At 44.8% G+C, this 23,730-nt stretch overlaps 2 protein-coding genes and 1 long non-coding RNA gene across 4 annotated transcripts; 1 reads left to right on the forward strand and 2 right to left on the reverse strand.

Annotated features, from left to right (window-relative positions):
* Positions 1-65: 65 nt before the first annotated feature.
* On the reverse strand, positions 66-1,660 carry LOC133118678 (uncharacterized). 2 transcript variants are annotated; one of them, XR_009706418.1, is made up of 4 exons: positions 1,521-1,660; positions 883-964; positions 644-701; positions 66-376 (listed from the first exon to the last, which is right to left on the reverse strand). It is a non-coding gene; the product is annotated as an uncharacterized LOC133118678 (long non-coding RNA). The 2 variants fall into 2 exon arrangements; XR_009706417.1 differs by having other exon boundaries at positions 883-1,657.
* A 1,890-nt stretch (positions 1,661-3,550) lies between these two features.
* On the reverse strand, positions 3,551-5,474 carry togaram1 (TOG array regulator of axonemal microtubules 1). Its single transcript, XM_061227434.1, has 4 exons — positions 5,361-5,474; positions 4,880-5,099; positions 4,656-4,742; positions 3,551-4,151 (listed from the first exon to the last, which is right to left on the reverse strand). The coding sequence occupies exons 1-4, from the start codon at positions 5,466-5,468 to the stop codon at positions 3,931-3,933; spliced, it is 636 nt and encodes a 211-aa protein (XP_061083418.1). The 5' UTR covers positions 5,469-5,474; the 3' UTR covers positions 3,551-3,930.
* A 2,757-nt stretch (positions 5,475-8,231) lies between these two features.
* On the forward strand, positions 8,232-23,689 carry LOC133118153 (polyribonucleotide nucleotidyltransferase 1, mitochondrial). Its single transcript, XM_061227944.1, has 28 exons — positions 8,232-8,508; positions 8,893-8,953; positions 9,105-9,179; positions 9,386-9,491; positions 10,006-10,055; positions 10,240-10,303; positions 10,387-10,434; positions 10,548-10,661; positions 12,064-12,250; positions 12,680-12,731; positions 13,168-13,225; positions 13,330-13,426; positions 14,354-14,456; positions 14,834-14,904; positions 15,397-15,433; positions 15,867-15,933; positions 16,026-16,115; positions 16,551-16,604; positions 16,775-16,884; positions 17,058-17,129; positions 17,238-17,301; positions 17,419-17,502; positions 17,583-17,666; positions 17,835-17,941; positions 18,305-18,360; positions 19,711-19,789; positions 20,859-20,906; positions 23,234-23,689. Exons 1-28 carry the CDS (start codon positions 8,390-8,392, stop codon positions 23,390-23,392), a joined length of 2,316 nt encoding a protein of 771 aa, XP_061083928.1. The 5' UTR covers positions 8,232-8,389; the 3' UTR covers positions 23,393-23,689.
* The last annotated feature ends 41 nt before the right edge of the window (positions 23,690-23,730 follow it).

The following is a 23,730-nucleotide window of genomic DNA, read 5'->3' on the forward strand; positions in this document are numbered from 1 at the left end:
CCCCCCCAGCCGTGGAGAGCCCACCCCCATCTGTGGCCCCCCCAGTCCTGGAGAGCCTACCTCCACCTGTGGCCCCCCCAGCCGTGGAGAGCCAACCTCCATCTGTGGCCCCCCCAGTCCTAGAGAGCCAACCTCCATCTGTGGCCCCCCCAGTCCTGGAGAGCCAACCTCCATCTGTGGCCCCTCCTGCCCTGGAGAGCACAGCCCTCCCTGTGCTGCCTCCAGCAAGGCACTTCCCGCAGAAGGAAGGTTCTGGAAGTGTTCCGCAGCCCCATGGGCTTCGCTGTCCCATGGTTCACCATCAGGCTTTCTCTTGAGAAACAGGCCTGGGAGTTTCCCAGCAGCATCACTCCTGCCCTCCAAGGACTTCCCACCACTACGAATGAACACATTCCAGTTACCAACACTAAGCGCAGGCAGGACATTGATTCTGAACATTCTGATACCATTCAATCTGGCGGCAGAGAATTCCTATGATAATAACTGTGCCAATAAGATCACAGATATGTGTATATATCTGTAAATGACAATGCATATGTGAATATGACTGTAAACACATGAGAAGTGTGTGTGTGTCTATAATCATAAACATGTGTAAAGAGAATGTGAATGTATGGCAGCTGCCTAAATATAAACAATATACTTTTCTGTGATTTCCTCCATTTTGTTTGTAGAAGTCTGGGTAGTCTTCTTTTTGTTATCTGCCGAGAGGGAAAATAATACTCAAATTATGAAGATTATTATTATTATTATTTATTTTTATTTTTTTTAAAGACCCCTGATTTTAACGGTTGCATAATTTAACGAACCAGAAACAATGTGGAATTAATGACTTCTGTAATAGATAACAGACGTATTTAATTAAGTAATGGAGAAACTGACCTCTGACGGAACGTGTGGACAACTGACTGGAATTCTTTGTCCTGCCACTGACAGATGTTCCGGCACTCTCCAACCGTAATTTCTTTTTTAAAGGTTCAAGGTCCGACGATGTCATATTTTAACAAACAGTACAACCTTCTGTCATTCTAGGCAATGCAACTAAATCGCGTTGCCGTCAGTCGCTAAGGACGACTGTGTTGTTTCTTCTACGTTTAAAACATACCAATATTACGACATACATTTTATCTTCTAAGGTCATTATCTTATTTAAAAAGCTGTTCACTTTATAGTTTGATTTATATGATGATTACAGTTAGCTACATCAAGTGCAGTCTGCATAAAATATAATAACTAACTTCCGTACTTGTAACTTGAATGCACGCTAGTAGTGCTAGCAAAGTTGGCTACATTAGCCAGCTGCGTAAGGTAACTTTTGCTTATCCTTTGCAACCGAGTTAATGCATTTTTGTAGCCCCTGGCAAGATTTTCAGTCTCAGATCGCAATAGTGTATTGTTATTCGGCAAATATACTGTTTGTGTAAGGTATGGATTTAGTTATATAATCAACAGGAAATCAAGAGATCCGGATAACACAACACCCAGTACGAACCAACGCAACAATTCCTCTCAAAACTCACATAGCTGATCGACTGTATCTGTAGATTGCAATAAATACACAGCAACGCAAACGTTCTCCGTTGTAACACTCAGTTTTAACGCGGAAAACAAGCTATTTTACAAGATTACTGTACGAACTGTGGCCATGACTTGCAAATTTCTTTACGGCATAGAAACTGCCAATCAGATAGCATATTTTCACAATAGGGCGGAGTCACACTGACCGGAGAGCTTAGCAAAAGGACCGAAAATGGATTTATTGTCGTACAAATATTGACTGATACTTCATTTACATTCTACATTCGTTTATTAAGAGTGATGACTACAGCTTTATATACAAATCTAATATAATCTAATCTATATATCTGTATTATTGGGGGACAGATATAGTTGTTTGGTTTTAATTATTAACATTAAAGTGAATCATTTTAGGTATGATATTTACTCAACCTACGTGACCTACATGTGCATTTAGCCTGCTTACACAACAGCAACTCCTGGATTTCTATCTGAATACTGATACAAGTACAGATATTGCGCACCCTAGCAAATCACACTACCGTATGTAAGAAATAGCAAGTAGAAAGTAGAAACTAGGCGGCACGGATGGTGCAGTGGGTAGCACTGCCGCCTCACAGCAAGGAGGTCCTGGGTTCGAATCCCCGTCGGCCGGGGCCTCTCTGTGCGGAGTTTGCATGTTCTCCCCGTGTCTGCGTGGGTTTCCTCCGGGTACTCCGGTTTCCTCCCACAGTCCAAAGACATGCAGGTTAGGCCGATTGGAGAGTCTAAAATTGCCCGTAGGCATGAGTGTGTGAGTGAATGGTGCGTGTGCCCTGCGATGGACTGGCGACCTGTCCAGGGTGTATTCCTGCCTTTCGCTCAATGTATGCTGGGATAGGCTCCAGCCCCCCTGCGACCCTGATCGGGATAAGCGGGTTCAGATAATGGATGGAAGTAGAAACTATATTTGGCAGTGTTTAGCAGTCCTCCTCCAAGTTAATGGCCAAGCTGAACAGCTGAATGCAAAGGATACATGGACAAGATTGAGTTAAAAAAACTAAAAGGTGGAGATGGGTCTTGCATGGTCGCAGAAACAGCATCACGACTACTGTCTGTTCTGGCTCCACGGTGGTGGAACGAACTCCCCGTTGAGGTCAGAACTGTAGAATCTCTCCCCACCTTCAAGCGCAAGCTGAAGACACACCTCTTCAAGCAGCACCTCTCCCCATCCCTCCCTACCTCCCTGTGAACCTTAATTGTTGTCTCTGTGACTTGCTTTGTGTATCGGTATTTTTAGTTGGCTAGGTAAGCAGTGTTTGGATAGTTAACTTTGGTCACTTTTGCTCTGTTTGTTTGTTTCTTTGTTCTCAAAAAAAAAAAAAAAAAAAGGCCCTCGTCCTTATCTTTGTTGTACAGGTAGCAGTTGAAATTGTACTTCACTCTAGGGTCTTTCAGCGAACTTATCCCTGGTTATGGGTATGCACTTTGTTGTACGTCGCTCTGGATAAGACCGTCTGCCAAATGCCAATAATGTAATGTAATGTAATGATGGCACAGTGGAAGGAGCAGTAGTTCCTGACTGTGTATCAACACTTCTGACTGTGTGTCAATAATCCATGTTTTATTGTAGGCACCTGTGGTTGCAGCCAGCTGTTGTTTTCATTTAATTTGCTCACAAATCTTTCATGGCTTGTTGTTAAGTTTATCAATGGAAACTGAAAGCAAGGAGAATGACAATAAGGAGCACAATCGGGCCTAATTGTGTCCGGTATTTCTGGGTTCACTCGTGTTTAATTGGCACTCCATAACTCTTGATGTTCGTATCGCAGGTGTTTCACTCTACATACTTTTACATTGGCAGGTAAAATTGGTGCTAAAATTACAGCACTTCATAGGCTTGGCTGTAAAATGATGTCATGTGTTTTAGGCTTTGAGGTAAAATTATGCCATACATTACAGAAGGTGTAGTTGGATGACAAATTAGAAAACATTGGACCTGGACCAAATTTGCCATGGCTAATATATTTGTATTGTTGTTATTCATCTTGAACTGCTATATTATCATCCAATTACAGTGAGGGGTTTCTGTTCACCATGTTCTCTTCACCTTTTGCTTTCTGCATTTTAAGAGCTCTGGCAAGTCATGCCAAGTCATCTCTAATTTTACCATAAAGAAAATGCATCATAACTAATGACAGGATCATCTGAGCTAATTTTCAAGAACATATTTCTGCTCCTTGTCTTGTAAAGCTGTTCCTGGGCACTGGCTTCTGCTCTGTCTGCCTGGACTACCTCCACAGTCCAGTTGAAGTTTGGCTATAATTTCCCCTTGCATTAGTCATTACATTAAAATTTCATAGCCCGACGTCTCAGGTGTTCAGACATATGTCTGCAGAACAGGCATCTCTTTACATCGCTGGTCCCCAGGCGTTAATGAGCAGAGCTGAGCAGGCGCTGGAGGCCGTTACGGACGATGACGGGCTGATAGGCAGCCGCCACCGGCAGCCTGGCCCCCATGTGACCGTACAGGGCCCTGAACAAGGTAGCCGTGGCAGCACTGCGACTGCGGACGGCCAGCATGTGCCACAGGAGAGGAAGCGTCTGCTGTTCCACCATCTTAGGCCTGCGGGGGTACAGCTTTATCGCCATGTCTGAAACACAGGGTGGCAGGTTCACTCTAACACCCATTACCCCACCACGCAAAACAGCACACGACTGTCTAATACACCCACAGTACATCACAGTCCAACACACCTGCAGTACATCACAGTCCAACACACCTGCAGTACATCACAGTCTAAACCTGATTTATACTTCTGCGTTGAATCCACGCAGAGGCTACAATGCGTTGTTACATTTCTGGAGAGGTGCGCGTCAGGCTACGCCGCAGGCTGCAGCGTAGGGAACACGGCTACGCGTAGGCTACACCGTACCCTCTGCGTAGATTTGACGCAGAAGAATAAATCAGGCTTAACACACCTGCAAAACATCACAGTCTAATATACTTGCATTGCATCACAAACATTTTTGTTTTATGAAACCTCACACATTATATATCTACAACAATATTCCATTTCCTGTTCTTAGCAGATCTATCGATGTTTGTTATAAGTCATAGCAAAATATTAGAAATGGTAATAATATCTAAACAGTACCTGTAACGGCATCAGTGAGGTCTGTCTTTGCACGCCCACCAAGGAGCTGGGCCTTGGTGACAAAAACCTCCAGAAGGATGGAGTTATCTGGAACAGCACAGATATGAGCACAGGGGCAGTTACCTGAGACAGCGCATAGAGTATATACGTGCAGAGGGAGTTATGTGGAACAACAAAGGAATAAGCATCACCCATGACAGCCTGCTAGGCCGGTAGAACCTCACCGAGATTGTGCACAACACTGCGGATGGCAGCTAGGGCGGAACAGTAGATGGCGTTGGTCTTGGAATTGAGGTGGTTGTCAGCGATGGCAGGGATCAGCTGGTAGACCACCTTGTTCAAACTCTCCTTCATTTGGGGGATTATGGTCCCAAGGGCCTTCAACATGTGGAGATTAACGCATCTATTCGACTCCAGCAGCCTGGCTCTGATGTTGTCAAAAACCTTCCAAACAAGAGGACGGGAAAAACAAGTTTACCTTTGATAATGTATTGTCATGTTTATTTAAATGTTTCATACATTATATTTCACAAGTACTGGAATACAGTTCATCTGTGAACCCATCCCTTTTTAAATTATCAATAAATTAATAAATAAACAATGGTTTATAAAAGCACCACTTCAGAAGGCTTCTGTTTAGACTCCGCACCACCTGAGCCTGTACAACAAAAATCCCATGTTGGGAATTCTGCTGAGCTGAATTACCGAGAATATACAGGGCTTGACCATCTCTGGCTTCAAGGTGCAGTCCTCCACTAGCTGGTTTATAGCTCTGATGCGCTCCTGGATGCATTTTGATCCCATCTGGGCCATCAGCTGCTTGATGTATGCATTCCAGCGTGCCCTTTTGGCTACCTGAGCCTGTGATAAGGCTCGGCTCTCTGATTGGCTCGGAGGAGTATTTCTGAAGGCTTGGCTCTCTGATTGGCCTGATGCAGTGTTCTGAGTACTTGTTTGTAGTACTTGTACTGGAGTTTTGCACATGCCCTGTGAAAGAGAGTAATCCCAATTAAATGATCAATCACAATTTACTTTATGGTGCAATCATAAATCATAAAACTTTCAAAAGCAATCATGTATCGAAGAACTATAAAACTCTATTAAAAGCACTCAATTTCCAGTGAAAAATAATTTTAAAGCCTTTATCATTTGGCTAAATATAATCATTGAAAAGTGCACCATATTTGTGTTTGAATGGCTTTCTCACAGGGCATTGGCCTCTTACAATTCTTGAGGAGTAATTGGGGTACAAAGTTAAAGTTTATTCATAGTGTAACACCCCAAAGAGTTCTGGAAGCTTCGATTTTGAAAACTGTCCAATCATTAATTCTGCATTAGGTTTTGTCTTATTGAAAGTTTTGACATGCTCATGAATGTATTCATATTCATGGCCAATATGGGAAATGTCAATGTTTAAAGGGAGGAACCCACCTGAACAGGTGAATCACTGCTCTCCCTAAAAGTGACTTCCTCAGGCTTCTGAGGCTTGGGCTGGGCCATTCTGACGATGAAGACCTTCTTGGGCGCGGGGACCTCGTCAATGGCAGACTGGATCTGGATCCTGTCATCAGGCAGCTTCATCTTCCTGACAACATACATCTGGCTGCCCCCCGGGATGCTGTCTTCCAGGGAGACAGGTCTCAGCCATATCAGCTGGGTGGAGCTTTCAGCCTGTGCTTTCCCAGCATGCACGCTGTAGGGGGCGTGGGGCTTGCTGTCGTTTCTAAAACTCCCCACAGTCCTTAACTGCTTCTCTGTGAGCATCGGAGCAGAAGGCCCAGGTGGCTCAGATGCTGGTCCTTTACCATGCTTAGCTTTCTCGAATGCAACCAGGAAGACGAGTTCAGCATCTAGGATTGAAACATGAAAATACATACAGCCTCGCTCAAAGGTTTGGAATCATCTTGCATTTCTGGAACACACCTTAATGTTTTTGGATACAGTATGGAACACATGTTGGCTAGATGGTTTTAAGTCATCAAAGGTCCAAGATACCTAATGAGCCTCAATCCACCTTGCTGCTGCTAGATTACATTACTATTACATTAATGGCATTTAGCAGACGCTCCTATCCAGAGCGACGTATAGTGGATTAGATTAAGCAGGAGACAATCCTCCCCTGGAGCAATGCAGGGTTAAGGGCCTTGCTCGAGGGCCCAATGGCTGTGCGGATCTTATTGTGGCTATACCGGGGATAAAACCACCGGGTCTAGTCATTACATATGCAGATACTACATGAATGGTTTCTCCTGAATATGTTTTCCATTGAGTTCAACAGTAAAATTTGTCAAGACAATCTATTCTATTATCTACTGCATATCTGGCAGGAGCACAGTGGTTTGAGGCTCATTTGTGATACCTTGATTTGATATATTGGACCCTTGATGACTTAAAGCAATTTAATTATTTTTCACTGGAAATGTAGTGCCTTTTATAGTGCTTTGTTAGCTCAACATTGTTAGTGTAGCCCTACAGCTAGAATTGAACTAAACAAGAACAAGCCAGTGGCAACTATGCTTAGCTAGTTATATTGCTAATCTTACAGTGAATGTCAAATTACACTTACCATCAGGTTGCCTGACATTATTCGGACTCTCTCCATTGTCCTCATTCAAGTTCTTGGAACAAGCCTGCCCCATTGATAAATCATAGCGGGCCTAAAATGCACATAATATTACAAATGCAGCTGCAACCCTCATTGGTAAAGTAAATTCACTAACTTCCTTCTCGGGGTTTTATAAGATTTGCACCACCATGACGTCTTTCTTGTCAAAATAAATTATCATGTCGGCTATGAAGATTCTTCGGATTCCATGACGTCACAGTATTGACAGGCTAATCAGGCTGCCAATGTTGTGACGCCATGTGTATGTCCCACTGGAGAAGTTTGTTTTCCGTTTGAGAAAGGTAACACAACCAGTCAACGGGAAATAATATTTACTATTATCACTGGCTTATCCAATACGGTATCCCTGACAGACATCCTCCTTCTATTCTGCATGAAGGAATTGTTCGAAATCCCTCCACATGTGTTTTCCAGCCTTATGAAATATAGGGAAAGACCTATAATGGTACCTATAATGTTTTGAACAAAGACATATTTTTTTTCGATTTATCTTTTTACCCCACAATTTTAGATTTGTAATAAAGCAATTCGCAGGTGGTTAAAGTACAGATTCTGAGTTTTTATTGTCTACACTTTGGTTTCACCAAGCCCAACACATATAGGCCTAATCATTAATAAAGCAATATATTTTCCACTCGTAGGAATCATAAAATGGTTCTTATTAATGGTGTCGCTTGTGTTTACCATTTTTTTCAATAATGCCAATAATAGTGCCAATAATTCTCGACTAACTGATTCATTATATTAATCATGAAACTGCATTTTCTCGAAAAGCGTGATCCTTGCTTACTTGCTTTAGGACCTGTCAAATGCGATGCTGGAAACCGGTAACCAAAAACTGAACGCCAAAAGGCAATGATTTAATTTTGAAGGCATCAACAATATTAACAGTACGTTTTTTTTCTTTCATAAACACTGGAACTAAAATGTCAGTGTGTCGGTGATCTAACTACCTTGTTCAAAGCTGCACGGCAAATAGCCAATGACTGGAGAGTACTTCCGCACATGTGCGCATTGGAGGAGGACTCTGCCGGAGTATCTGCACTTTTGAGTATTAGTTTCGAAATTGATTTTTATTTCGGGAAAACAAGCAAATGCTCCCTCGGATATGAAACATTTTCTCGTCCTTGGGTTGAAGGTAGCCCGGTTACATTCGCGATACTGTCACCAGAGTGTTTGGAGTAGGCATGGCACGGCCAGGAAGGTGGCAGTTGACTTGGGGGAAAGGTGAGAATACTTAGCTTTGAGGAGGACGTCAGCTAGCAACCTCAGCAAGCTACGCAGTGTTACTAGTTGTATGGATCTGTGACCGATAGCTATGTGAACCGACGCAGTACATTTTTGTTTCTGTCAGTGTTGGTTTTATTCAGGATTCATGTCTGGTACCGAGACATGTTTCCCATGTATGCTAGCTAGAGGGCTGGTTGTTGCTATAATCGTATATGCTGCAGCTAGCTCTGTATACCGCCAATTAACGTATGCTTAAGTTTCATTCTGCGAACCTGACGGATGAAAGCCAGATTCCATATGCAGTATGGCTACTGGGGCTGCTGCAGCTGTAAGTTGATGCAATTCGATGTAATAATACATTGACGCTTCCCCTTGTTTTAGAAAACTTGAGATATCCACGGGCAGACTTGCCAGGTTTGCTGATGGAAGCGCTGTTGTACAGGTATTATAAGTTTTGCGTTTGTAACCTTGCAAAAACGTTTTTTTTCATATTTAACAGTCGCAGCTAAAATATATGAATCCAGATGAAATGTGAAATTATATAAGTGACGTGAAATGAATGATGGGAAAACATGAGCAAACTCTCATTTCAGTTTGGTGAAACCTCTGTGATGGTGACCGCTGTTAGCAAAACGAAGCCTACCTCCTCTCAGTTCATGCCACTAGTAGTAAGTGTCTATATGCTGCTATATATCTTCTTCAGACTCTGGTGCTCCTTTGTTGCTTCTGTCCTATCTATCTCTTGCCAATATCTGTTCCCATTGGCTTAAAAAAAAAAAATTTGAAAATCAGTTTAATTTCAGTGTGACTGAAAATTCAGTGAAAGTAAAATAAGTTTGCAGAATGGCAGTCATGCTCAGTGTCTCACCGTCAGGTGGACTACAGGCGCAAAGCTGCCGCTGCCGGAAGGATACCCACCAACCACCTCCGACGAGAGCTGGGCACGACGGACGACGAGATCCTCACCAGCCGGCTGATCGGTGAGAGCGGCCTGCAGCCACCCGCAGGGCTGTGTCCCCGCCTGCCCGCCTGCCCCAGCCTGCCCCAGCCTGCCCCAGTACTGCTGTCTGCCCCAGCCTGCCCAAGCCTGCCCCAGCCTGCCCCAGTACTGCTGTCTGCCCCAGCCTGCCCCAGCCTGCCCCAGCCTGCCCCAGCCTGCCCCAGTACTGCTGTCTGCCCCAGCCTGCCCCAGCCTGCCCCAGTACTGCTGTCTGCCCCAGCCTGCCCCAGTACTGCTGTCTGTCCCAGCCTGCCCCAGCCCTGCTGTCTGCCCCAGCCTGCCCCAGCCTTGCTGTCTGCCCCAGTCTGCCCGTCTGCCCCAGCCTGCCCCAGCCCTGCTGTCTGCCCCAGTCTGCCCCAGCCCTGCTGTCTGCCCCAGCCTGCCCCAGCCTGCCCCAGCCTTGCTGTCTGCCCCAGTCTGCCCCAGTCTGCCCCAGCCCTGCTGTCTGCCCCAGTCCTGCTTCATTGTGGTCTCTTGTGGTCCTTTCATTCCAGATAGGTCCATCAGGCCACTTTTCCCTGCTGGTTATTTCTACGACACGCAGGTGAGCTTTCAGCATTCTGTGACTTCAGAATACAGTAATTCAGTCTCAAAGACTGTTTTAAGAGTGTTTCTTTTTTCAACTTGGTAGACCTACGGCAGAATTTCCCCAATGAACATTTAGACTATATTCTGTTCTCAGGCAATTTAATATGTTGCTATTTCACTTTTGTTTTCATATACATAAGGTGGTGTGTAACCTGTTAGCTGTTGATGGCCGGAATGACCCAGACGTTCTTGCGATCAATGGGGGTGAGAGAGTACTTGTGTCATCAATGCATATTTTTAACAAAATAAAAAAAAATGAAATATTAAAATCTCACATGTGCCCACAGCCTCCGCTGCTCTTACTCTCTCTGACATCCCATGGAACGGGCCCATTGGTGAGTCCACTTTAGATTGGCCAAAACGAAGGAGTTACCTGGAATGCTTATCCAGGTAGAATACTGTTCTGTTGGAGTGTGTTAATCACCGTGCCCTGGCTCTTGCTGTTCAGGCGCGGTGCGAATGGGCATTGTAAATGGAGAGTTTGTGGTGAATCCGACCCGGAAGCAGATGGCATTCAGCACGCTGAACATGGTGGTGGCAGGCGCTTCTCATAGCCAAGTGGGTGAGTCCATCGTCCTCCCCTGCGCGCACCCTGCCCTGTTTTGCACATCCTGCCCGCGGCTTCAAAATCACCGTCAGTGTTTCAGCTCCTTCACCGCAACCATGGCTGTTTTCTGTGTTCAGAGAGGCGAACATCCTCACTTCCTTGTTTCCAGTGGTTACAGAATCTCAATGTGTGCCCCCTCACTGGCCAAATGTCACTGAACACTTTGAGACCTTGATGAGTGTACAAGTGTTTGTACGCAGCGCCATTTTCGGATGCGGTTCGATTTTGGCCTTCTCGTGAAGTATACTGCCGCCCGAACACTCGCCTCACCCTTTAATGCCGCCCCCGCCCCGTGTTGCAGTTGCATGTCTGACCATGTCGTTCCATAGCATGTCCAGCCCTGGAGCCCCATCAGTGTCTCTTCTTAAGGGACCAAAAGTAATGGGACAAACTAACAATCATAAATCAAACTTTCGGGGAGCCGCGGTGGCGCAACAGGCTAAGACGCAGCAGACTTGCGGTTGCAGTTTGCTGCAGTACCGGGGACCGGGGTTCGATTCTCGGTCCTGCCAAAAAGCCAAGTTTGGCCGGCTCACGTGGGCCAGCAATAATTGGCTCGCTGCTCCAGAGGGAGGGACTTGGCAGGGTTATTAGATCGGCGCACAATAAGCACCTCGGGCGCCTCGGAATCACGGCAACGGGCACGAGACGAGACGGCTTGAAGAAGGCGTGTCGCTCTCATTCAGGCCGCCGAGGGACGGGGTACGGGCGGTACATCTAATACGACTACCTCCAATTGAATCAGACGAGGTACAATTGGCTACCAAATTGGGAGAAAAAGGGAAAAATCTGGAAAAAATTTATACAAAAAAATAATAAATCAAACTTTCACTTTTTAATACTTGGTTACAAATCCTTTGCAGTCAATTACAGCCTGAAGTCTGGAACGCATAGACATCACCAGACCCTGGGTTTCATCCCTGGTGATGCTCTGCCAGGCCTCTACTGCAACTGTCTTCAGTTCCTGCTTGTTCTTGGGGCATTTTCCCTTCAGTTTTGTCTTCAGCAAGAGAAATGCATGTTCAATCGGATTCAAGTCAGGTCATTGACTTGGCCATTACAGAACATTCCACTTCTTTGCCTTTAAAAACTCTTTGGTTGCTTTCGCAGTATGCTTCGGGTCATTGTCCATCTGCACTGTGAAGCGCCGGCCAATGAGTTCTGAAGCATTTGGCTGAATATGAGCAGATAATATTCATCCTGCTGCTTTTGTCAGCAGTCACATCATCCATAAATACAAGGGAACCAGTTCCATTGGCAGCCATACATGCCCACGCCATGACACTACCACCACCTCCCCAGGAGGCTAGTGAGCCTGGAGCTCATGCGCTGTGCCTTGTCTGTCTCTCTGTCCCAGTGATGATTGAGGCGGCAGCGGACAACGTGCTGCAGCAGGACTTCTGCCACGCCGTGAAGCTGGGCGTCAAACACATCCAGCAGATCGTCCTGGGCCTGCAGCAGCTGGCCAAGGAGCAGGGTGTGACCAAACGCATCCCTGCCAAACTCTTCACCCCCGTCCAGGAGATGGTGGACCATGCGCGGAAGTGAGTCTGAAACATTTCACTGTGGTCAGATCTGCAAAATGATCCAGCACTGGAATATAAATAGAACATAAGCGAACATTAAATCCAGAAAGGAACCCCATCACTACAGGAATGGGGTTCCCCAGCCCTGTTTGTAGCCTGCTTGACTAGTTCTGCATATGCTACAAATTCACAGCAAGAACGCAATGATTTTTTATGTAAAACTCAAAGTCTGGCATAACCTGTGTTTAAATTAATATTAAACTATTATAAACTAATATTAAGCTCTAATAAACAGTTTGAGTTGTGTGTGTTTGTTGGTACCCAGCTGCTGAAACAGTCATGTAAAAGACGTTTGGTGTTCAAATAGGTAGACACGTAGTATGAACTTTATATGTGATGAAAGCATCGGGATTATACTAAGCTGATTCTGCTTTGGCTTGCTTTCAGATTGGCATCGAATAAGATCTATGCTGTTTTCACAAACTTTTCCCATGACAAAGTAAGCATGGAGGCCTCGTACACTCTGTGTTATACTGTATGATGTATGATGTTTGATGACATTATGACACTACACTCAGTAAGCACTTTATTAGTTTTAAAAAATATATATATATTTTTTTACTTATTGGTCTTCTTTTGCTGTAGCCTATCCACTTAGAGGTTTGATGCATTGTGTGTTCAGAGATGCTCTTCTGCATACCACTGTTGTAATGCGCGGTTATTTGCGTTACTGTCACCCATTCTTTTTGTTACTGTCTGCCCATTCTCCTCTGACCTCTTTCATTAACAGCGTGTTTTTGCCCACTGAACTGTTTTTTTGTTTTTCGCACCATTCTTTATAAACTCTGGAGACTGTACATGAAAATCACAGGAGATCAACAGTTTCTGAGATACTCAAAACTGTAACTGATGTGGTACACCTGTTTTGCCTGCAGATTTCCAGAGATGAGGCCATCAACAGTGTACGACTGGACACTGAGGGGCAGATTAAAGGTTCTGTGTGGGACACACAGGGACAGAATTGAATGAATTTGACTTTCTCCCAGAAGCTACTGAATTCTTTTCCACGTTTTTGAATAAAATTGTTTGTTTTTCAGAAAGGTTTCCTGACGCTGAGCCTTATGACGTGGTTGAAGCCTTCAACACTGTGTCCAAGGAGGTGTTCAGGAACTTAACATTTAACGAATACAAGAGGCAGGTTGCTTTCACGTTTTTAACAAAGGTCTTCCAGTAACATGTACGCTTGTGTGTTAATGTCTTCATCTCAGTATCTTTGACATGGGGTAAATATGATGGATTGATATCCTGAAAGTATGTTGTGGTTTCTCTATAGCATGTGTGATAATGTGCTGTGTGACTGTGTGCTGCTCTATGAGTGCAGGTGTGATAACGGACTGTGTGCTGCTCTATGAGTGCAGGTGTGATAACGGACTGTGTGCTGCTCTATGAGTGCAGGTGTGATAACGGACTGTGTGCTGCTCTATGAGTGCAGGTGTGATAACGGACTGTGTGCTGCTCTATGAGTGCAGGTGTGATAACGGACTGTGTGCTGCTCTATGAGTGCAGGTGTGATAACGGACTGTGTGCTGCTCTATGAGTGCAGGTGTGATAACGGACTGTGTGCTGCTCTATGAGTGCAGGTGTGATAACGGACTGTGTGCTGCTCTATGAGTGCAGGTGTGATAACGGACTGTGTGCTGCTCTATGAGTGCAGGTGTGATAACGGACTGTGTGCTGCTCTATGAGTGCAGGTGTGATAACGGACTGTGTGCTGCTCTGTGAGTGCAGGTGTGATAACGGACTGTGTGCTGCTCTGTGAGTGCAGGTGTGATAACGGACTGTGTGCTGCTCTGTGAGTGCAGGTGTGATAACGGACTGTGTGCTGCTCTATGAGTGCAGGTGTGATAACGGACTGTGTGCTGCTCTATGAGTGCAGGTGTGATAACGGACTGTGTGCTGCTCTATGAGTGCAGGTGTGATAACGGACTGTGTGCTGCTCTATGAGTGCAGGTGTGATAGTGGACTGTGTGCTGCTCTATGAGTGCAGGTGTGATAACGGACTGTGTGCTGCTCTATGAGTGCAGGTGTGATAACGGACTGTGTGCTCCTCTGTGACTGCAGGTGTGATGGGAGGAATCTGACATCTTTGAGAGACATTAACTGTGAGGTGGACATCCTTAAACCCCTCCACGGTTCTGCTCTTTTCCAGAGGGGACAAACACAGGTGCTATTTCACTCACTTTATTATAATAATAATAATAATAAATTATAATAATTGATTGTATTTCACTATGCAGTTCACAGTGAAGGGTGAGTTCATTGTACAAAACAGGTTCACCATTTTGCAGCTGAACGTTTAAACAAACATCAGCGCTAAACCGGGGGTTGGCATGTTCAGAATTTTTCACGTCACTGGAGAACGCCCCATACTTCGTGAGCGACAGGTGATCTTTAATGACCACAGTGAGTCAGGTCCTTGTGTTGGCTTTGGAAAGGCAGGCTCATGACTGTGGGGTAGTAGGGGACTGGAGAATGTTTTAATGTGCTGTGATTTTATTCTGGCTTTCGTAACGATTGTATTTGCTTATGCTTATCTTGCAGGTGCTTTGTACTGTTACGTTTGATTCTATAGAATCCAGTGTGAAAGCAGACCCTGTCACTGCCGCTTTGAGGTAAGGAACACAATCGCACACAATCGCACACAATTGCACACAATCACACACTGTTGCATCGTTTGAAGAGCATTCCCACATGTACAGTGGGGTCCAAAAGTTTGAGACCACATTGAAAATCTGGGGGGTGGGTTTCATGTAATGACAGAAATAAACGTTAGTTTTCAGAAAATTTTAAATTAGATTATTAAATCATATTAGAAAAGAATGTAAAATAGAAGCATTTTCACTGGTGGTGTCAGACTCTTGGACCCCACTGTATGTTGGGTATTCGCTGCTTGCAGATGAGTGTAACTTGGCTGTAAAATCGGCTGTGCTCGAAACCGCATAATACCATACTACTTCATAAAATACTACTTGACTACATTTCAGGGTGATTTTCATTGAAATGCAGTATGCGGTTTCGAACGCAACAATAGTGATGCAAAAACTTAGATTTTCATTGCTGTTGAATCAATCACTGCATTTACTGTGTTTATTTATTTTTCTCAGTGGAATCAAAGAGAAGAACTTCATGCTCCACTATGAGGTGGGTGTTGGTTTAACACTGCTCATTCATAATTTATAATTCTATTATTTATTTTCAAACACAGCTCTGCTGATGGCAGATCTGCTTACTCTTATAATACTTAGTGTATGATCATAAAGTAATAACAAGGGAGTGGCAGTGTTTAGTGATTGCAGGCATATGAATAATACATACACTGGTACACATAAGAACTGTTGCCAGTTCACTGTGCAGAGATTCTCATGTATTCACACGATCAGGTGTGTAAAATAATCCAATCAAATAAAAACTTTTCCTCGTTTAACGACACACAAGTGCGCTGCATACGTAATTGGATAATCTGACCTGCCGCTCCTAATCTGCATGAATAACTATTGGGGTCAAGTTGTAATATGCGTATAACACAAAAGTTGATCCGGGTCTTAGTGAAGGGGCTTATCGGTCTGCGTTTCAGTTCCCTCCCTACGCCACCAACGAGATCGGGAAGCTGGGCGGAGTCAACCGCCGGGAACTCGGCCACGGTAGGTGTCTGCCCGGGGAGCAGAGGCTCATGGGACTTTGGGCGTGCGCCCCTCTGGCAGGCCGACACACGACAGTGTTTCTCTCCTCGCAGGGGCCCTGGCGGAGAAGGCTCTGAAGCCCGTCATCCCCTCCAACTTCCCCTTCACCATACGGGTCACGTCGGAAGTGTTGGAGTCTAACGGTGAGCTCCCTTTCTCTCCAGTATAGTACAGGTATTCTGGTTAGCCGTGTGCTTTAGTGTGCTTTTTAACGGGTTCTACGATTAAATGTATTTCTATTTTTATGTTTGTTTCATAATGTATTTGCATTAATCATTGTTAGGTAGCCTACATTTTACATATGGCCAGGGACTACAGATTGCCTTTTGGCTACCTCTGGCATATTTATAATACTATTCATTAATGTGCACTGACTCTGACAAATAAACCAGAAATAAATAGGCAGTGTAACCCTGATCACTTTTTATGGGGTCCGGGAGGTGTTGGCAAGCAGTTTTGCAGGTTTTTTTTACGTACTTGTGTATTCTCTTGAAATGTCCATTTTGAACTGGTTTGTGACAAAAACGGCTTGACTGAAGTTAGCGCTAATCCTTGTTTTTCTGCTGTGTGTGCCTCAGGTTCTTCGTCCATGGCATCGGCGTGTGGGGGCAGCCTGGCTCTCCTGGACGCAGGTACGAGTAATACCCCCAAGCGGGATATGCTGCAGTGAGATATGGTGCCGAATGTCACCAGTGGTGAATCGGGACATTGCTGGTTTTCCTCGTTTAATGTTTACAGGGAGACGTGACGTTATGATTGCTGACTGATTCTGTGGTTAAATGAAGTGCTTGGTGGTTCGTAGGTGTGCCGATCACGGCTCCAGTGGCCGGAGTGGCCATAGGCCTCATCTCCAAGGCAAACCCAGAGAAGCCATCTGAGTTCCAGGACTACAGGCTACTCACAGACATCCTCGTACGGCAATATGAATTCTTCAGGCTGAAGTTGTTGCTGAAATGTACTTGCTCTGGAATCATGCTTCATCGTCCTTTACGATAGTTGAAATGAGACATTATTGTACCATTGTATTGTATCATATCATATTGTATTATATCAAACAAAGTTAATGTGCTTTCATCTTATGCCAGGGCATCGAGGATTACAACGGAGACATGGATTTCAAATTGGCGGGAACCAGCAAGGGCATCACTGCATTACAGGTTCAAAACACTGGCTGTTGTACCTCCTCAGTTTGTTGCACCCAGCAGATTAAGTTTGTGTTCTTTTTTTTTTTTTTTTAAAGATTTACACTTTAATATTTCTTCCAGGCTGACGTAAAGATTCCTGGGTTACCTCTCAAAATCGTAATGGAGGCAATCCAGCAAGCGACGGGTATGAAATCCTTACAGTACTGAGAGACCAAGTGATGAATTGGCACTCCTGAAGTATTTCTGTGTACAAACATACAAAAAACTAACTAGCATGTTTTCTATTCGCATGTCCTTTCAGGAGCGAAGAGGGAGATTTTGTCCATCATGAATAAAACTATCGCCAAACCGAGGGCCAGCAGAAAAGGGAACGGACCGGTCGTGGGTAAGGAGCTCACGGGATGTGTGCTTGGACTCTTCATGGTCATGTGTGGTTCTTACCATTCCCTCTTCCTTTCACCTTAGAGACGGTCAGAGTGCCTGTCTCCAGACGAGCACGCTTTGTGGGTCCTGGGGGCTACAACCTCCGCAGGCTGCAAGCCCTGACAGGTGAGTTTGCCATTTTCTGACGCATCTGACCAGCATTTACCTACGGATACAAATAACACTGTACCCGTTTTAACAATGTACAACAACGGTGATACAAAATGTATCACATTATCATATACATTAAATGAAATGACAGCAGCTTACAGGAGTGTGATTGCCTTTGGACAGGTGTGACTATAAACCAGGTGGATGAGGAGACTTTCTCCGTGTTTGCCCCGACCCCCAGCGCCATGAATGAAGCACAGGAGTTTATCGGAGAGCTGTGCAAGGATGACGTGAGTCTGACAGCCAGCTGAAACGCGCCAGCGGCCAGATCAATGCTCCTGTGCGATTTACCCTCAGATTTCTGCTTCCGGTTTTGAAATGCTAGCATTAACATTTTTCCGAAGACAGGCTAATGGCAATGCTCTAAAAAGTATTCCAGTATTTCTTTCACCAGTGAGTGTCAAAGTATTTTATTTTGGCTGCTTACACAGAAAATTTGCTTTAATAGTAAATAGTCATTTACAGTGTTATTAATGTTGCATTTGCCACTAAGTTGTTTCATAATGTGAATGAGAGCAATAGGCAGGAAACGGGGCTGAATTGGTTGAGAGTGAGAGTGTCTCACTGCTGATGATGTCTATTATAATTTACAGCAAGACATACAGCTGGAGTTTGGTGCAGTCTACACAGCAACCATTATAGAAATAAGGTACGCCTTCAACTGTGTGTGCTTTGTGTGTGCTAACAGAGTATTGCTGATTTTAATTGTTTATTAACCAACTGAACACGTGTCAGGTCTAAGTGTGATTGAAAATATGTCCACCACTGACATATGGATGAGTAAATAAATCAAGCAGTAAATGTGGGCTTGTGGGTACCTCAGAGGATGTGTGAATGTTTGTGGGTACCTCAGAGGATGTGTGAATGTTTGTGGGTACCTCAGAGGATGTGTGAATGTTTGTGGGTACCTCAGAGGATGTGTGAATGTTTGTGGGTACCTCAGAGGATGTGAGAGAGCAGTGGTGGGTTTGGGAGTACAGAGGATGTGAGAGAGCAGTGGTGGGTTTGGGAGTACAGAGGATGTGAGAGAGCAGTGGTGGGATTGTGAGTACAGAGGATGTGAGAGAGCAGTGGTGGGATTGTGAGTACAGAGGATGTGAGAGAGCAGTGGTGGGTTTGGGAGTACAGAGGATGTGAGAGAGCAGTGGTGGGATTGTGAGTACAGAGGATGTGAGAGAGCGGTGGTGGGTTTGGGAGTACAGAGGATGTGAGAGAGCAGTGGTGGGTTTGGGAGTACAGAGGATGTGAGAGAGCAGTGGTGGGATTGTGAGTACAGAGGATGTGAGAGAGCGGTGGTGGGATTGTGAGTACAGAGGATGTGAGAGAGCGGTGGTGGGTTTGGGAGTACAGAGGATGTGAGAGAGCAGTGGTGGGTTTGGGAGTACAGAGGATGTGAGAGAGCGGTGGTGGGTTTGGGAGTACAGAGGATGTGAGAGAGCAGTGGTGGGTTTGGGAGTACAGAGGATGTGAGAGAGCGGTGGTGGGTTTGGGAGTACAGAGGATGTGAGAGAGCAGTGGTGGGATTGTGAGTACAGAGGATGTGAGAGAGCGGTGGTGGGATTGTGAGTACAGAGGATGTGAGAGAGCAGTGGTGGGATTGTGAGTACAGAGGATGTGAGAGAGCGGTGGTGGGTTTGTAAGTACAGAGGATGTGAGAGAGCAGTGGTGGGTTTGGGAGTACAGAGGATGTGAGAGAGCAGTGGTGGGTTTGGGAGTACAGAGGATGTGAGAGAGCAGTGGTGGGTTTGGGAGTACAGAGGATGTGAGAGAGCGGTGGTGGGTTTGGGAGTACAGAGGATGTGAGAGAGCAGTGGTGGGATTGTGAGTACAGAGGATGTGAGAGAGCGGTGGTGGGATTGTGAGTACAGAGGATGTGAGAGAGCGGTGGTGGGATTGTGAGTACAGAGGATGTGAGAGAGCGGTGGTGGGTTTGTAAGTACCTCAGCAGATGTGTGAGAGCAGTGGTGTGAATACTGTCCCTCTTCTCTTCCCTCCACAGGGACAACGGAGTAATGGTCAAGCTGTATCCAAACATGACCCCTGTCCTGCTCCACAACACCCAGCTGGACCACAAGCGGGTAAGTGCCTGCAGGAGATCAGAAAGAAAGAAAGCCATCAGCAGCACTCCTCATGCTAGACGTGCAGACGGTTGTGGAGGTGAAATATGTGTCTCTTGGGTTAGGTGATGCCTCGCTGGTTTTGAGGCTCATCTAAGTCAACTTGCTCACCTCATCATTGGCCCTGCCTGTAAAGCACTGGCTTTTGAGCACAGATTAGCCTTATCGCCTCAGGTTTGGTAACCTTAGGCTGCATTACTGCCGGCAGGCTTGGGTAGTCATGGTCATTGCTTGCCAGCTCTGATTAGGTGTCTGCAGCAGTGGGATAAGGCTAGCTTAGACCTGCCAGCGTGGGGCGATCATCATTTAGTCGCGTTTGCTCAGGTTACCCTGGTTTGCAGTGGCGCTAGCTGCTCATCACATAAATCATCATTAGGGTTCAATGCTCCTCTGATCTTCCTTAGCTCCCCTCTGCTAGCTGTCCTGTGGGCCCTGTGTAGTTTGTAGTGTGGAAAATACTCAAGGGCTCACAGTTGAGTGGGTGGGTTGAGTTTTTTGGATAAATCGATGGGTAAGAGATTATGATTAGTTGATGGATTTACATACCCTCAGCTGCACAGATCCCTGTGTGCACTGAGAGTGGCTGGTGAGCATTGATGTTACATTACATTACATTACAGTCATTTAGCAGATGCTCTTATCCAGTGCGACATACAATAAAGTGATCACATAGATAAAACTTGAAGAATAAACAGATAACTTTCCAAGTAGCAATACCATGATTGGCAGCTAGAATGCCCAGAATACTAAAACCATTAAATACAATCACAATTAATACCAATAACATGGCTAATTCTGACAGTGGTGCGTTTTCAATCTGTGCTTGATGTTATGTGAGTGTAGCTCTGCAGTAGCACAGTGACTGGGACATTTTCAAATTCCGGGTGGAAAAACATGGGGGGGGGGGGGGGGTTTTTACCTGCTACATCATACCAGAATATAATGTTTTCAGAAAGCATTGCTGTGTGACTGTGTTGATTTTATCATAGTGATTCATTGCATTCCTTGAGTTACTCTCCTCTCATTTCAGATACGACACCCGAGTGCTCTTGGCCTGGAGGCTGGTCAGCAGATTCAGGTGTGTAAAACCCCAGTGTTTACTGTGTTGAAGCAGGGAAACTGACCTGTAATTCACAAAGCGAATGGGAGTACTGGTTTTAGAAACAGCTTTGCCTTTTCGCTCATAAATGTATGACAAGGTGAGGATATGGACTGGGGAAAACTCATCCTAGATCGGCGCTCCTGCTCTCAAACACTTTGTGAATACAGGTGCAAGCCTTCATGAGGAATCCTCACGGGTGCTATTCCCGACAGTAAACTTTCTCTTTCACAGTTGCCATGTCTCATAGTTCATTACAGTATGCGATTAGTGATGAACATCATCCTGTTTAAGCTTTTCAAACTTTCATTGAGAATAAAACTGTTGAGGTGCTAGTTAACACCATATTATAGTGGTATAATGTTAGTGGTATATGTGAGATATAACATGACAAAGTTACTTTTGAAAAGGGGCTAAAGGGTCTTAAGGGTGGTGAAACTAAACCAATCACGGGCCAAGGTTCTGTGGGCTGTGGATATGGCTGAATCATTCACTGGCCAAGTTTCTGTGGGCTGTGGATATGTTTAAATCATTCACTGGCTTACCCTAGAATATGCTCTTGTAAAACATCTTAATCTGCACAGTGGCAAAATTTAAGTAATGTTTTTTTGTACCTTTTTTTATTGTGACTTTGTTTAATATATTAATACAGTGGGAGCAATAATTATTTGATCCCTTGCTGATTTTGTAGGTTTTCCCACTTACAAAGAATGGAACTGTGTAGAATTTTAATCATAGGTACATTTTAACATTGAGAGACAGAATATCACAATAATAATCCACAATAACAACATCATTGATCCCCTACCAATCAGCAATCATTCTGGCTCCCACAGACCAGTTAGTTTTCCATTAAGAAGCACTCCTAATCTCAACTCATTACCCAAAACACCCGTGTCAACTCGTTACATCGTTATGTAGCTGTATAAAAGACACCTGTCCACACAATCAATCAAATTCCAACGTTTCCACCATGGCCAAGACAAAGGAGCTGTCTAAGGACATCAGGGACAAAATTGTAGACCTGTACAAGGCTGGGATGGGCTACAAGAAAATAAGCAAGCAGCTTGGTGAGAAGTTAACTGTTGGAGCAATTATTAGAAAATGGAAGAAACACAAAGTCACCGCCAATCTCCCTCGGTCTGGGGCCCCACGCAAGATCTCACCTCGTGGGATATCAATGATCATGAGAAAGGTCAGGGATCAGCCCAGTACTACACAGGAGGAGCTTGTTAATGACCTGAAGGCAGTTGGGACCACAGTCACGAAGAGAACCATCAGTAACACACTACACGTGAAGGATTAAAATCCTGCTGTGCGCGCAAGGTTCCTCTGCTGAAGAAGGCACATGTACAGGCCCGTCTGAAGTTTGCCAAAGAACACCTGGATGATCCAGAGGAGGCTTGGGGGAAGGTGATGTGGTCAGATGAGACCAAAATAGAGCTATTTGGCATCAACTCGACTCGCCGTGTTTGGAGGAAGAGAAATGCTGAGTACAACCCCAAGAACACCATCCCCACTGTGAAGCATGGAGGTGGAAACCTTATGCTTTGGGGGTGTTTCTCAGCTAAGAGGACAGGACGACTTCACCGTATCAAGGGGAGGATGAATGGGGCCATGTACCAGGAAATTTTGGGCGACAACCTCCTTCCCTCAGTGAGAGCACTGAAAATGGGTCGTGGATGGGTCTTCCAACATGACAATGACCCAAAACATACGGCCAAGGCAACAAAGGAGTGGCTCAAAAAGAAGCATATTAAGGTCCTGGAGTGGCCTAGCCAGTCTCCAGACCTAAATCCCATCGAAAATCTGTGGAGGGAGCTGAAGCTTTGAGTTGCCAAGCGACAGCCTCAGAACCTTAAGGATTTGGAGAGGATCTGGAAAGAGGAGTGGACCAAAATCCCTCCCAAGATCTGTGCAAACCTGGTGAAAAACTACAACAAATGTCTGACCTCTGTGCTTGCCAACAAAGGTTTCTCCACCAAGTATTAAGTCCTATTGTTCTATGGATCAAATACTTATTTCATGTGAAAATATGATATAAAATTTATTAAATTTATATGATGTTGTTATTGTGGATTATTTTGTGATACTCTGTCTCAATGTTAAAATGTACCTATGATTAAAATTCTACACAGTTCCATTCTTTGTAAGTGGGCAAACCTACGAAATCAGCAAGGGGTCAAATAATTATTGCTCCCACTGTAACAGTGAATATATTCTTTGCTGTTCCCATTGTTCAAACATTATTAGAAGTGAATTTTAGGCAGTTGAGAGCCTGTTTGACAGAAGCATTTTGATCACAGGTCAAATATTTTGGACGAGACCCAATTGACGGAAGGATGCGACTGTCTCGTAAAGTGCTTTGGGCTCCAACAGCCTCGCTGGTCAAGACCGTGAGTGAGAAGCAGAGCATTGTCATGGGAACAGAAAGTGTTCCTGTTGATGCCACAAATTCCTCTTGACCCCTCACTTTCATCCACCCACCTTACCCAATGATCACATTTCTGCCTGCCTATACGTCAGGCAGTCAACAAGATGCTTCTAACTTGTAGCTAATGTTTTCTTCTGTTGCCTGTTTGTTGGCCAAAAACACCTGAATGGATGTGTATTTTTGTCTGATGGAGTGGGAACAATTTGGACAATGATATAAATACATGTGTATCATTATATATTTTGATATTTTTAATAATATTCTGGTATGTCTGTATGTAAATGTTTAGTATGATAATGTGAAATAAACATGGGAAAATATGACAAAACATTTTTGTCCATGTACATATTTAAAACTAAAGGTTGTTTT

This window comes from Conger conger, chromosome 18 (assembly GCF_963514075.1).
Source record: "Conger conger chromosome 18, fConCon1.1, whole genome shotgun sequence".
Taxonomy (NCBI): domain Eukaryota; kingdom Metazoa; phylum Chordata; class Actinopteri; order Anguilliformes; family Congridae; genus Conger; species Conger conger.